General features: G+C 35.8%; 1 protein-coding gene across 4 annotated transcripts in view; it reads left to right on the top strand.

Moving 5' to 3' along the window:
* The first annotated feature begins 1016 nt into the window (after window positions 1-1016).
* LOC123526342 (uncharacterized) overlaps window positions 1017-12572 on the top strand; it is a 46848-nt gene continuing 35292 nt past the window's right edge. Inside the window, exons 1-5 of one of the 4 annotated variants that reach the window (XM_053522918.1) lie at window positions 3544-3713; window positions 6476-7098; window positions 7414-7572; window positions 7757-8120; window positions 11760-11858. In XM_053522918.1, the coding sequence (XP_053378893.1) occupies window positions 6535-7098; window positions 7414-7572; window positions 7757-8120; window positions 11760-11858 (1186 nt within the window). In that variant the 5' untranslated portion in view covers window positions 3544-3713; window positions 6476-6534. Of the gene's footprint in view, window positions 1171-3249; window positions 3714-5419; window positions 6000-6475; window positions 7099-7413; window positions 7573-7756; window positions 8121-11759; window positions 11859-12572 lie in introns of those variants that run through there. The other 3 variants (XM_053522916.1, XM_053522915.1, XM_053522917.1) reach the window with 3 other exon arrangements.

The following is a 12572-nucleotide window of genomic DNA, read 5'->3' on the forward strand; positions in this document are numbered from 1 at the left end:
TGTAAGTTTACCATGTACTTCTGAAAGAGGTAGCTCTGTTGTTTACCAGGTGTGACATATAAACATAGTACTGTTAAATATGAATCGTGCTCGATAACATTGATTGCGCTCCTCCATCGAATAGTACAAACGTATTTTAAGGTAAGTAATTCTTGTATACAAACCCTGAGACGGCAGATAACAATTTATAATTACTTCCCATCTCTTTATTAAATAAAATCTTAATAAGGAAGTAGATTTAACATTAACCCTTACCCTGCTAAACTATAATAAATTTATTCATCTTTCAATTTGGACAGTATCATTTACTGCTAAAGGCGGTGCTTACCAAAAAGATACTGACTGAATGGCAAACATTGCAGACCAGTATGCGCAGGCTGATCTTGGTCTGCACTGGTCGCAAAGGCAGAATCAACTAAGGGTAAATTACAGAAGATCTTGAAGCACATTTGAAATATAATCTTTAATGTTAGGTGGCCTATTAGAAATTGCGCGCAGTGTATTTAAAGAGTACAATGTGTAATTGCAAATATATTTTAAGCTCTATATAAAACACACGCCTTCTGTCCATAGTTTATATCGTAGAGAAATATAATTACTCTTAAAAGAGCCTACGATCATAAGGTTACAACTTTTAGCCTGCTGGCGGCAAGTAAGTCTGCCTTTGCAACCAATGCAGCTCAAGATCATCAGGCTGATCATGATCTGCACTGTTCGCTATTCACTCAGCACATTTTTTCAGAGAACATCCCTTCTAATAATAAATGGTATTGCCCAAATTGAATAATGGACCAGTCCATTTTAGAAATTTAGCGGGATAAATGTCAAATCGTTAAATTTACACAGCACGTATTTTAATACTTTAGTTTTATTAAGTTTATTTTGAAATAGCTATCAGATTAGCTACGTATAGTATTTAAGGTACAAGCTATTTGATCCTGAAACTATTTTGTAAAGATTACTGACCCGAATCATGTGACTGAGTGATGTGTTACTACATATAGCCAGTGAATAGCGTAACGTCATATCCGCATAATGATACACTAACGAAAATATTTATTCATATCATTCTACTGGCAAATATTGAATAGATGATAGGACTAAAAAAATATCTGTGAACGTATTAAAACAGCCAAGTTTTCCAGCGTTGATACCCAGAATAGGATTTACGTAAGTGGAATTATATTTTCCGTATAAACTTTATTATCAAATTACATTGGCAAATGTACTGGTGATGGATACAATAGAAAGGTTTGTCATAAGATTATTTCTGTTTCATGTCGTAGCTTTAAAGCGCATCTGAAATTCTACGTCTTTGTAACATGATTCTAAAAATATAAAAGAATCATAAAGTGAAAATGATACATGTCTCCCAATATAAATACGTTTCATTATAGGAAACCTTTGTACTGAATCATAAAAAAAATCCGTTTAAAAGAGGTTAAAAAATATGAAGCGGTCATGGAATACCACACACAAAGTTTATAACATTCGATCTCATCGTACAATCATGAATTTTAACAGACGTGACTGCAAGTTGCGTTCAGCACATGGTCTCATTATGGCAACATTTGTCGCTTGTCGTTTTACAATCCTTCCAAGAGAGATCAAAGGATACCGAGCGGATAAGATTTTGAAACGGACGGACATACAGATTGACAAAGAGACAGACAGCCGGAACAAGAAAAAAAGAGACATGGCTCCCCAGAGCATTGTCAGATACATTCATTACCTATATAGAACAAAATAACAGAGCAGCACATTGTAGGATTTATGTATGTATGTACGCACTAGTGTATTGCTTTAAAAGAAGGCAATTTTGATGACATATGGACATATGTACAGGCAGATAAATGTTGAATATGACATGCAAATGCATCGCCTGGCCCGGGAAGTAAATATTAATTTTACATAAACATGCATCAAGAATTGAACGAAAACTAAGCTTCAATAAAAAAAGTTTTCCAAAAGGCCACCATTTTGAATGTTTTAAAAATAGAATTCCACAGAGCAGTGGCCTTGGCCTTTACAGTAAAATGTCTTATACTACTGAACAAAATATATTTCTTTTGTCCTTTCGAAATACGTCCTCTATTATTTGTTACATCGGATCTTTTGGAAGCACGCCAAAAGTATTCCTACCTCAAACCTGATATCTTTTAAAATGACAATATTTATTACATTGGCAACAGACCAACGACATGTTTAAAGCGACTCGCTCGCACTTTGATGAGTATGAATTATGAAACTTCTCTGCCGCTAATACATTATTGTTGACTCTAAAGCTAAGGACAATATATAGTTGTTTTTGCACCGTGACTCCGTATATTATTGTAACGTTAGCAACAATGAAAATCCATTATTGCGACGAATGGGTATAATACCACGAATAGGAGCAATTAATAATTATGCAGCCTGTGTAATTTCTCAATGACAGACATACAATTTATTCAAAACTTATTGTTGTATCCACCCCCCACCCCCCGAACAACAAAGTTTTAAGTGGGTATACAGGTTTCAGGTTGTCTGTCTGTCTGTCTGTCGGTCGGTCTGTCTGTCCGTCCGTCCGTTTGTCTGTCTGTCTGTCCGTGGACACAATCTTGTGCGATCCATCTCTCCTCATCCCCTTGACACAATTTAATGAAACTTCACACAAGTGATCAGTAACAACAGTAGTTGTGCATAGGGCATGTTAGGTTCTTTCAGAAAAAAAAATGCAGAGTTACGGGACTTTGTTTTTTGTTACTATACTATATACATAGACACAATCTTGTGCGCACCATCTCTCCTCATCCCCTTGACACAATTTAATGAAACTTCACACACGTGATCAGTAACAACAGTAGTTGTTCATGTGGCATGTTAGGTTCTTTCAGAAAAAAAATTGCAAAGTTACGGGACTTTAATTTTTGGTACTATACTATATGTATAAAATCTGCATATGCAATCTTGTGCGCGCCTAATCTCCTGAACCCATGCACACAATTTAATGAAACTTCACACAAGTGATCTGTAATAACAGTTGTTGTGCATGCTGCATGTTAGCTTCTTTCAGAAAAAAATGCAAAGTTACGGGACTTAGATATTTGTTACAATGCTATATACAGAGTCTGCATATGCAATCTTGTACGCGCCTAATCTCCTGAAACCATGCACACAATTTAATGAAACTTAACACAAGTGATTAGTAGTAACCCTAGTTGTGCATGGTTCATGTTACGTTCGTTTAGATAAATATTCTGCAGAGTTATGGGACTTTGTTTTTGTTACTATACTGTATACATACAGTCTATATACATACAGTCCACATAATTGCAATGTACTGTGTCAGTGCATGCGGGGGTGGGTACATTCATCACATTTAGTGATAGCTCTAGTTTTTCTTACAAAATGGGAACGAGTAGCTTTAAAGGCAATTATTTGTTTAAGTATTGATCCAAAACTCGTTTGAAGCAATTATAATAAGTTTGGTCGGATAGTGACTATCAGATTACACGCTATTCACGATGTACAGCTATGTATAAGTATTGAATAGGATAACGTCATATCCGCCTCACAGTAGTTATGAAAAGGTTATATACATTCGTGTTGGAGACATGGTTAAAATTCCAAGTGATAATAACTCGCACGGGATTTCAAACGAAGTATTGTGGACATAAGATCAATATGTCGTGATAGTGATTGGCAAATACTTTGCTTTAAACCAAAGAAAGGTATGATAATACACTTCATATTATTTTTTCTTTCATTTACCTTGTCATTTTGTATTGTAGGTAGCGGATGAATATTATTGTCTCCTATGATTTGCTCTGATATTTATAAAAATCGAAGACCTCAAATCCCATATGGATCCGGACAAGGATTCATTCATGTATCTTTTCTATAGTTGTAGGTTTTACTCTACTAAAATGGCCGATTGATGTTAGTCTTAAAGATATATTTGTGTTCGGAACAACTAAATTGCATCATTACTACATATAAAAATCTGTAAAACGAGCGAGCGTAGCAAGCGAGGTTTACAAATCTATTCATTGGTCTATAAATACCATGCAGACCTATTCCGAGATTTATAACTGACTTATATTTTGAATAGTCCAGATTGGTTTCTGGTTTGTAAAACGTCCATTGTATATATATATATATTAAGGAATGAATAAAGGAAGGAACACTATGACGTGCTAATCTTTTTCGGGTACTGTGTAATATAACAAAATGCCCAACTTGCTACGTTCTTTTTTCTATATATATCTGTCGACAATAAGTACAACATTTTTACTGCATGGAAAACCCGTAAATATTATAGTAGACATTGAAATGATTAATAGTCTCTTTCTGGGATCAGCAATTTATGTCAAACAAATCATTTTATAGTATCAATTCGTCAGGATTTGACACGGATGGTGTTATACCCGTATCACAGCGTTTTGATATCTTTGAAGAAACTGCAAGCAAGTTTCTTCATGTTCTTAGTTTGCTACTTAAATATACATTACTGTATGCAGTAAGCTCCGCTTATAGCAAACTCCTGAAGATAGGCAAAATGTGTTCGTAATAAGCATTATTTTTGTAGCAAACTGATTTGCATAATTGGTGGATTTAACGAGCATTGAAGTTCACTAGTAGGTCTAGTCTTTGTAGTCTTATATAAGGTACATTTTTGTAACTACTATTTCATTGTTTTTATTTTGTAATAATCCTGAACATGTGAAATATTAAAATCACACGCCACCTATGCTAATGGTTTAAAAATGCAATTTCTATAGAAAATAAAATCCAATATAAATCAGATAATTATACCAAATTAAAACTTGATATGACACCGGTACAAAGATATACAATATACAAGTATTTGAAAACCAATTCACCGCGAGATTATGTTATTTCTTTAGGATTGGTGATTATATATTTTTCAATGGCATGATAGGTGGCTAGGCCTAAAAAAATCTTTGTTTCCGATAACATGCTCAAAAAATATTAGGGTAGGTAGGTTTGAATTTTTTTTTTTTTGAATTTTTTTTATTAAGGGAGACATTTCAGAAATTATTTTTTGTCAAAAAATGAATACAAATAAGGGCGTTATGCCGTTAGAGCACCAGTAAGTTGATTTCTAACATCACTGGCCATGTTTAAAGCATAAAAAGTGCAGTTTTGCAACTTTTTGTTAAAAAGTTGAAAAAAAAATTCTCCAAGGCCATAAAAACATTTAGGGTCGGGCCAAAAATTTAGGGTAGGTCGGGATACCGGAAACAAACAATTGTTTAGGTCTTACGTGATTGTATTATATTTCAGAAGATTTTAAACAACATTCTTTAAGATTTTTAAATCAAGATTTCGGTATTATACTTTGTTTTGAATGTCACTGAGACATAACATCAGTCACGCTATGCGTTTGATTTTTTTTTTCATATTAACGCTTAAAATGTTTAGTCATCCGCTTCTTATTTACGTGGAGAAGTTGACAGTTACTTGTGGAGATAAAGCTATTACTAGAATAGAGTCCAGGAAACTGACTGTTTTGCATAAATGAAAAATTGTTAGATAAACGTCATAAAACCGAGTAAAAGAAACTACGAAACATTGTACAGTGAAATAAATGTGATATTGTATAAAACATACAGATATCAATATTAATTTGATATGAACTAACGATATTCGGCAAAATCACGGAGATCGTTTTTTTTGTTGAGAAAACGACGAACGTACCTTGCAGAAGTCCCCAGCAATCTCCATTACTTACGCGCTTGCTGTCTGTAAAAGTGTTGAAACAGTAGACTCAACTTTTTCCAGACAAGCCTTGAAACGTTATTAAAAAAATATCCTGAATAGTAAAATGGGCTTTTTCCCTAAAATACATAATGTCTTTGTTTATATATCTTTGACAAACATCAGATCATTAGGTTTTGCCGCAGCCAAGCATATAAGTCACCTTCCAGTAGCGGAATCTGTTTTGCGCGGCAATGCTTCATTCGATTGTTTTCAAGTGGCAACACATTGATAGTGTATGTTTTAACTTCTGTTGGCATTGCAGTTGTTCTATATTGTTTTATTGTCTTGTTTTTAGTTTACAGGCTCTTTTTTCAATACAAAGAACATACAGAAAAATCTCAATTTATCATAATCTTAGAATTGTCGTGTTCAAATACTATTTTGTAAATGGTTTAAAACACATGCTCTTTAAGCGAGGGGTTCCGGGTTCGAGTCTTGGACTGACTGCAAATTTTTCTTACTCTTTGACATTCGAACAAGTCGTCTGATTGGTTAAAATAAAAATAGATTTGCGAAAATATAAATAGCAATATTGGAAATCCAGAAAATACAGAAGGCGAATGTGAATAGTCAGATTGGGCCATGTGAAAAACCGAATTTAAATCTACATAATTTAGAGTATGAGATCATAATGTGTACATAGATAGGTGTATAGTATTTCATGTTCATCAATATGTTGTACATTTCTGTCTAATTACTTCTGTTATAGGACTTCTTAGTAATGAAATCAGGCACAGCATATTGACAACTCCGAAGTATTCCCGAGACATGGCTGCTTTAGTGCAAACAACCGAAACCAAGGGTTTTCAAAACTGGTTGCGAGGTGCCCTGGCAGTGCTCTTTGCCAAGCAAGGTCTACAAAGCTTTGTTGTTGATGAACTGACACAGTTTCAACGGGACCTTTTGACATTAATATTCAAAAACAATAATTTACCTACTGGTACCAGGGTATGTACAAATTGTACAACTGAAAATGTTCTTAAGTGCCGCACGCACAATTTCTGCCCAAAGGGACGGCAGTGCAATATGCACGATGCGTCAGTACCAGACAAGACACCAAAGCCTTGTCCAAATAATATTTGCCATGCTGTTAAGGATGCGATCCGACGTGAACATAGATACAACGGACCGTCCTGGAAGAATGCAAACGCCAAAGGATGGTGTACCGATGTCACTGAAATTGCTAAATGTTACATGCCGGATGGTTACACTAATGTAACCACAATTACAGATACAGACTTTAATGGTATATTGGCAGTCATCTTGAACAACAAACGCTTCAAAAGTAAAATGACTGCTCCGCTTAACAGCCCTGTTAATGTTTGTACAGAGGTGAGTTCATATAATAAAATATATAGACCCGTAAGAATATCAAAACCTTACATGTATGCACATTCAGGTATAACACATTACATGTTAAAATAATTCGATAAGTTCTCACTGTTTTAAGAAATCTGATTCAGTTTCAAGTGTTAATATCAAGACATAAAATTCTAATTGTGACAGTTTTTGTATTATTTCTTAGCGCATACTTTCACAATTCATTTTGCGACACGAATTTTACAAACACTATCTAAGTTTTACAACGTTATTTTTTACAGCCGCTTAATGCATCTGATAGAGTCATTGTCTTCTATTTACTTTCAGGCACGTGAAGTTAGTCGTGTCATACGGCATTCAGCAGATTTAACTATTTCGGACACAGATTTAGCCAAATACATTGACATTCTGATACGCCTACTGTCAGACCCTGCATACCTAGCTGCTGACCAAAATGCGAAGACAGCAGTCGATAAATTAAATCAGGTACTGATAACAAATTCTGTTCTCAGCTTTAATATTAGTATTGTGATTCATGATCAGTTGCCATTTAATTTATAACTGTCAAACTTATACTCTGTGGATCTTTGTGAGGCATATTGAACTTAATATTATTACATTGAATAAAATTGATTCATTTATATGTAACAGTATAAAATATCTGTTTCAGCTAAAAACAAACACACTCACAATTACCTCAGGAGACATTATAACAGTTTTGGACAGTACATTAAAAGATATAATAGAGAAACAACGAGATAATGTTGTGCAAGATGTCAGTGAAGAGAGGAGAAAAGCAAAGGAAGACATTGAAGACAAGAAGATACAAGCAATTAAACAGCTCCTGGGGAATGTTAAAGCCTCGCTGAACAATATGCAAACAGTAACAACCTCAAGCTTAGATAAAATCATAGAATCAAAACAATCGGCTTTAAATGAGATACAGGTTAAGGCTGAGAATGAGAGGCAAGAATTAGCAGCACTAAGTACAAGAGAACAGCAAAGGATTAAAGAAGCTGTGGACAGAGAATCAGGTAAATTTATGGTAGCCAATTTCGAAACCAATGCTCGATATTGTGACATTCATCAATATATGTAGGGAAAATATGTTTCTGATCTTTTAATGTGGTGTGTTTATCTAGCTATTCCACTGACGACGGGAAACACTCATCTTTATATCATTATAAAATCTACAAAAAGGAAAGCAGAAACAGATGTTAAACAAACATTTAATACGATTTGACAGAAAATGTCATAAGCTGACCCACGAGGTAAATAGTTAAAACAAAGCAATATATTGCAATATAGGAGATTTGAAAAACTCTTTCCAAAAACTCAATTTTCAGAATTGTCATTGACAGCCCTGATCACAATGTGACCCTCTATCAAGCAGAGGTGTAAGATCGATCTATCAATGGTATGCGATAGTAAGTGACGTATTTTGTTGTTATTTTGACAGTCATGTTGGCTCCCTGATTGAAACAATAAGTTGACGAATACTAATGTGACATCATCATCATCACATAAAGTTGTGAATGAGTTTTAAATAAAAAACGCAAGAAAAACAGTCATTTTATAAATACAGTCATGCCAAACAGACACGATAAAAACGCTTCATTCTATATTTTGCCAACATTCTAATAGATCTGTGCATTGTAACGGTATGATGGTTTTTGTTAATCACGCCTTTTTCAAGTCCCATACAAGTAACGGCAAATATGACCATCACCAGACGGATCGGTTAACAATAGACAAAAAGGATACAATGGATTGGGTTTGTCACATAATTTAAGAAAATTGAAACTGGCAGCTGACTGCTCAATAGTGAACAAAAGTCAAAACAAATTTGATGTTTTTAATATGTTTATTCAACAGCAAAACAACAAAACAGTTCTATAATATTACTGTTAGTACTAAACTTTTTAAACTTGCTTCTTCGGCCTTCGGCTACATGTGGGACAAAACGATAACGCTATCGGATATTGTCTTATACTTACCCAGATTATAATCATTATGGCTGCTTGTAACATCGTATCACGTCATGTCAGGACAAAATTGTCTACGGATCTTAAATCTGCGGTCTTGTTGTTGTCCGCAGAAAACGCAGAAATAAAGTTCCCACAGAAAAAAGTACTTATACGGTATATATGTTATTATGCACCCCCCCTTCGAAGAAGGAGGGATATTTTGTTTTGTAGATGACGGTCGGCCGGTCGGTATGTCGGTCGTCCCGTAGACCAGTCAATTTCCGGATGGTAACAACTCAAGAATGCTTGTGCCTAGGATCATGAAAGTTGATAGGGATAATTGTCATGACTATCAAATGACCTCTATTAATTTTGAGACCAGTAGGTCAAAGGTTAAGGCCACAGTGACCCGGAACAGTGAAACGGTTTCCGGATGATAACTCAAGAACGCTTGTGCTTAGGATCATGAAAATTGATAGAAAGGTTGGTCATGGCCAGCTGATGACCCGTATCGATTTTATGGTCAATGTCAGAGTGACCTGGAACAAGTTAACTATTTCTGGACGATAACTCAAGAACCGTTTAGCCTAGAATCATGAAAGTTGATAGGGAGGCTGGTCATGACTAGCAAGTGACCCTATGTATTTTGAGGTCAGTAGGTCAAAGGTCATGGTCAGGGTGATCTGGAACTTTTAAATGGTTTCCGGACGATAACTTGAGAAGGCTTGAGCCTAGGATCACAAAACTTTACAGGGAGGTGATCATGACTAGCAAATGACCCCTATAGATTTTGAGATCTATATATCAAAGGTCAAGGTCACAGTGACCCGGAACAGTTAAACCGTTTCCGGACGGTAACTTGAGAACTCTTGGGCATAGGATCACGAATCTTAATAGGATGGTTGATCATGACCAGCAAATGACACTATTGATTTTGAGATCAGTATTTGTTTGTTTTGTTTGTTTTGGGTTTAACGCCGTTTTTCAACAGTATTTCAGTCATGTAACGGCGGGCAGTTAACCTAACCAGTGTTCCTGGGTTCTGTACCAGTACAAACCTGTTCTCCGCAAGTAACTGCCAACTTCCCCACATGAATTATCAGAGGTGGAGGACTAACGATTTCAGACACAATGTCGTTTATCAAATAGTCACGGAGAACATACGCCCCGCCCGAGGATCGAACTCGCGACCCCGCGATCCGTAGACCAACGCTCTTACCTACTGAGCTAATCAGGCGGGCTTTTTTGAGATCAGTAGGCCAACGGTCAAGTTCACAGTGACTCGGAGCAGTTAAACCGTTTCCAAACGATAACTTGAGAACTCATGGGCCTGGGATAACGAAACTTGATAGGGAGGTCAATCATGACCAGCAAATGACCCCTGATGATTGCGAGGTCAGTAGGTCAGAGGTCAAGGTCACAGTGACCCGGAACAATTAAACCGTTTCCGGACGATAACTTGAGAACTCTTAGGCCTAGGATCATGAATCTTGATTGGGAGATTGATCAGGACCAGCAAATAACCCCTATTGATTTTGAGGTCAGTAAGTCAAATATTAAGGTCACAGTAACCAGGAACTGTTAAACCTTTTCCAGACGATAAGTTGAGAACTCTTGGGCGTAGGATCACGAATCTTTATGGGGAGGTTGATCATGACCTGCAGATGACCCCTATTGATTTTGAGTTCAGTATGTCAAAGGTCAAGGTCACATTGACCCAGAACATTAGATCTTTTTATGCCAAATCACTAGAGAATGCTTTGGTCTAAGATCACATTTAATACGGAGATCTCTTAAATATGACTGCTAAATGACCCATAATTATCGATTTGAGGTCAGTACATCACAAACGTGCAGTGCACAGTGACCAAATAATTTCTGTTCCTTGTGCAGTTAATGAATGCAGCAAGGGGGCATTTCGTGTTCTACGAGCTCTTGTTTTCTATTGTGTCGTTGCATTCAAGAACGGTGCAGTTAGTTATATATTGAATTGACAGAAATACTAGTAAAGCAAGCTAGTTAGTCGAATGAAAAATGTATCCATGTGTTTGAAAGTCTCACAATACATTTTTACATGCTTATCAGTTGTGTACTGAGCTCAATCTGACTAAAGTACATCTATTACGCTACGCATAGGATCTGAGAACGACCTATTCATAGCCTCGTTCTGACGACCCTTTCGCTAGCCAATCAGAGCCTAACTTACAACATCTTGCAAATCTACCTGTAGCCTTGACTTTTTAACTTTTGATATTTACAATTCTTATGTCGTAATGTATCAGATAGTCGGTTAGCTCAGTCGGTAGGCCACTTGCTTTGTAAGCGAGGGGTCCCGGGTTCGAGCCCTAGAATGACTGCACATTTTTCTTACTCTTTGACATTCGAACAAGTCGTCTGATTGGATAAAATAAAAATAGCAATACTGGAAATCCAAAATATACAGAAGACGAATGTGAATGGGTCGTTCTCAGATCTTCGTTTAGAAGATCAAGTACTTTAGTCAGATTGGTACTGAGCTATATCGATATTTTAATTCCTTGTTGATGTTGAGCGAAAATGACAAAAGACAAAGAGAATTTCAAACCATAAAAAGTTATAATGTTAAAGGAATATTGAAGATAACAACATTTACTTTACACTGTAGCATCATAATATTTGCGTATATTATTCATTCGATGAAAGATAGATAGATATCTTTATTTTCAGATAAGATAAAGTTTGTTGCGGAGAAAGAAAAACACGAACTTAAAGCAATCAGCAAAAGTGAGAAACAACCGGTGAAAGATGAATTAGGAAAAGAAGCAGGTATTTAACAAAGCCATTTGCATATTTCTGATAATTCATTTTTGACATGGACAAACGCATTAAATATTAAACGGATCATAAACCTCCACAAGTCTTTTATTTTTTTCTGAAGCTACCCGGTGTCTGTAGTATATTTCTCTTCTGATTTATTTAAGTACTGCTGTTATAGAAAATGTGAGTGTTTCCACTCCATGTGTTGTATTAAACATGTTGGTTCCACCACATCGAAAATGGAGTGGAATGAGGACAAACTGAATAATTTGTTCTACCCCTGTCCTGACCGATAGGGGAAAACTGTCTAGTTAGTTATATCAACTCGAAAGGGAACAAAACTGGCCAGTTAGTTGTGTCCCTGGTAGAATTTTTATTTTATTGTATTTTCATCCAAATTACCTCCTATTTGGTATTGTTGAATTTCAGTTCAGTATCTTCATGTTAATTCTTAATATCCACTACCTCCATATCCACCTCTTTTCCAACCAAACCCTCAGCAAAGTAGTTTATCATTCAGTTTAGTTTTGTTATAGATCAACCCTAATGTTGTTTCTCAAATGCTGGTGCGAAATTGTAATTATAAAACTTTCAGTCAAGTCAAAATTTAACTACTTTATCCTTCCCCAAACGTTTTATCATTCCTGAAAATGCGGTAAACTGGCTGTGTACAACCGGACTTAATGATTTGATGATCGCGGTCAAAGTCCTCTATCATCTGGG

The sequence above is a fragment of the Mercenaria mercenaria genome, chromosome 14 (genome assembly GCF_021730395.1).
Source record: "Mercenaria mercenaria strain notata chromosome 14, MADL_Memer_1, whole genome shotgun sequence".
In the NCBI taxonomy this organism is placed as follows: Eukaryota; Metazoa; Mollusca; class Bivalvia; order Venerida; family Veneridae; genus Mercenaria; species Mercenaria mercenaria.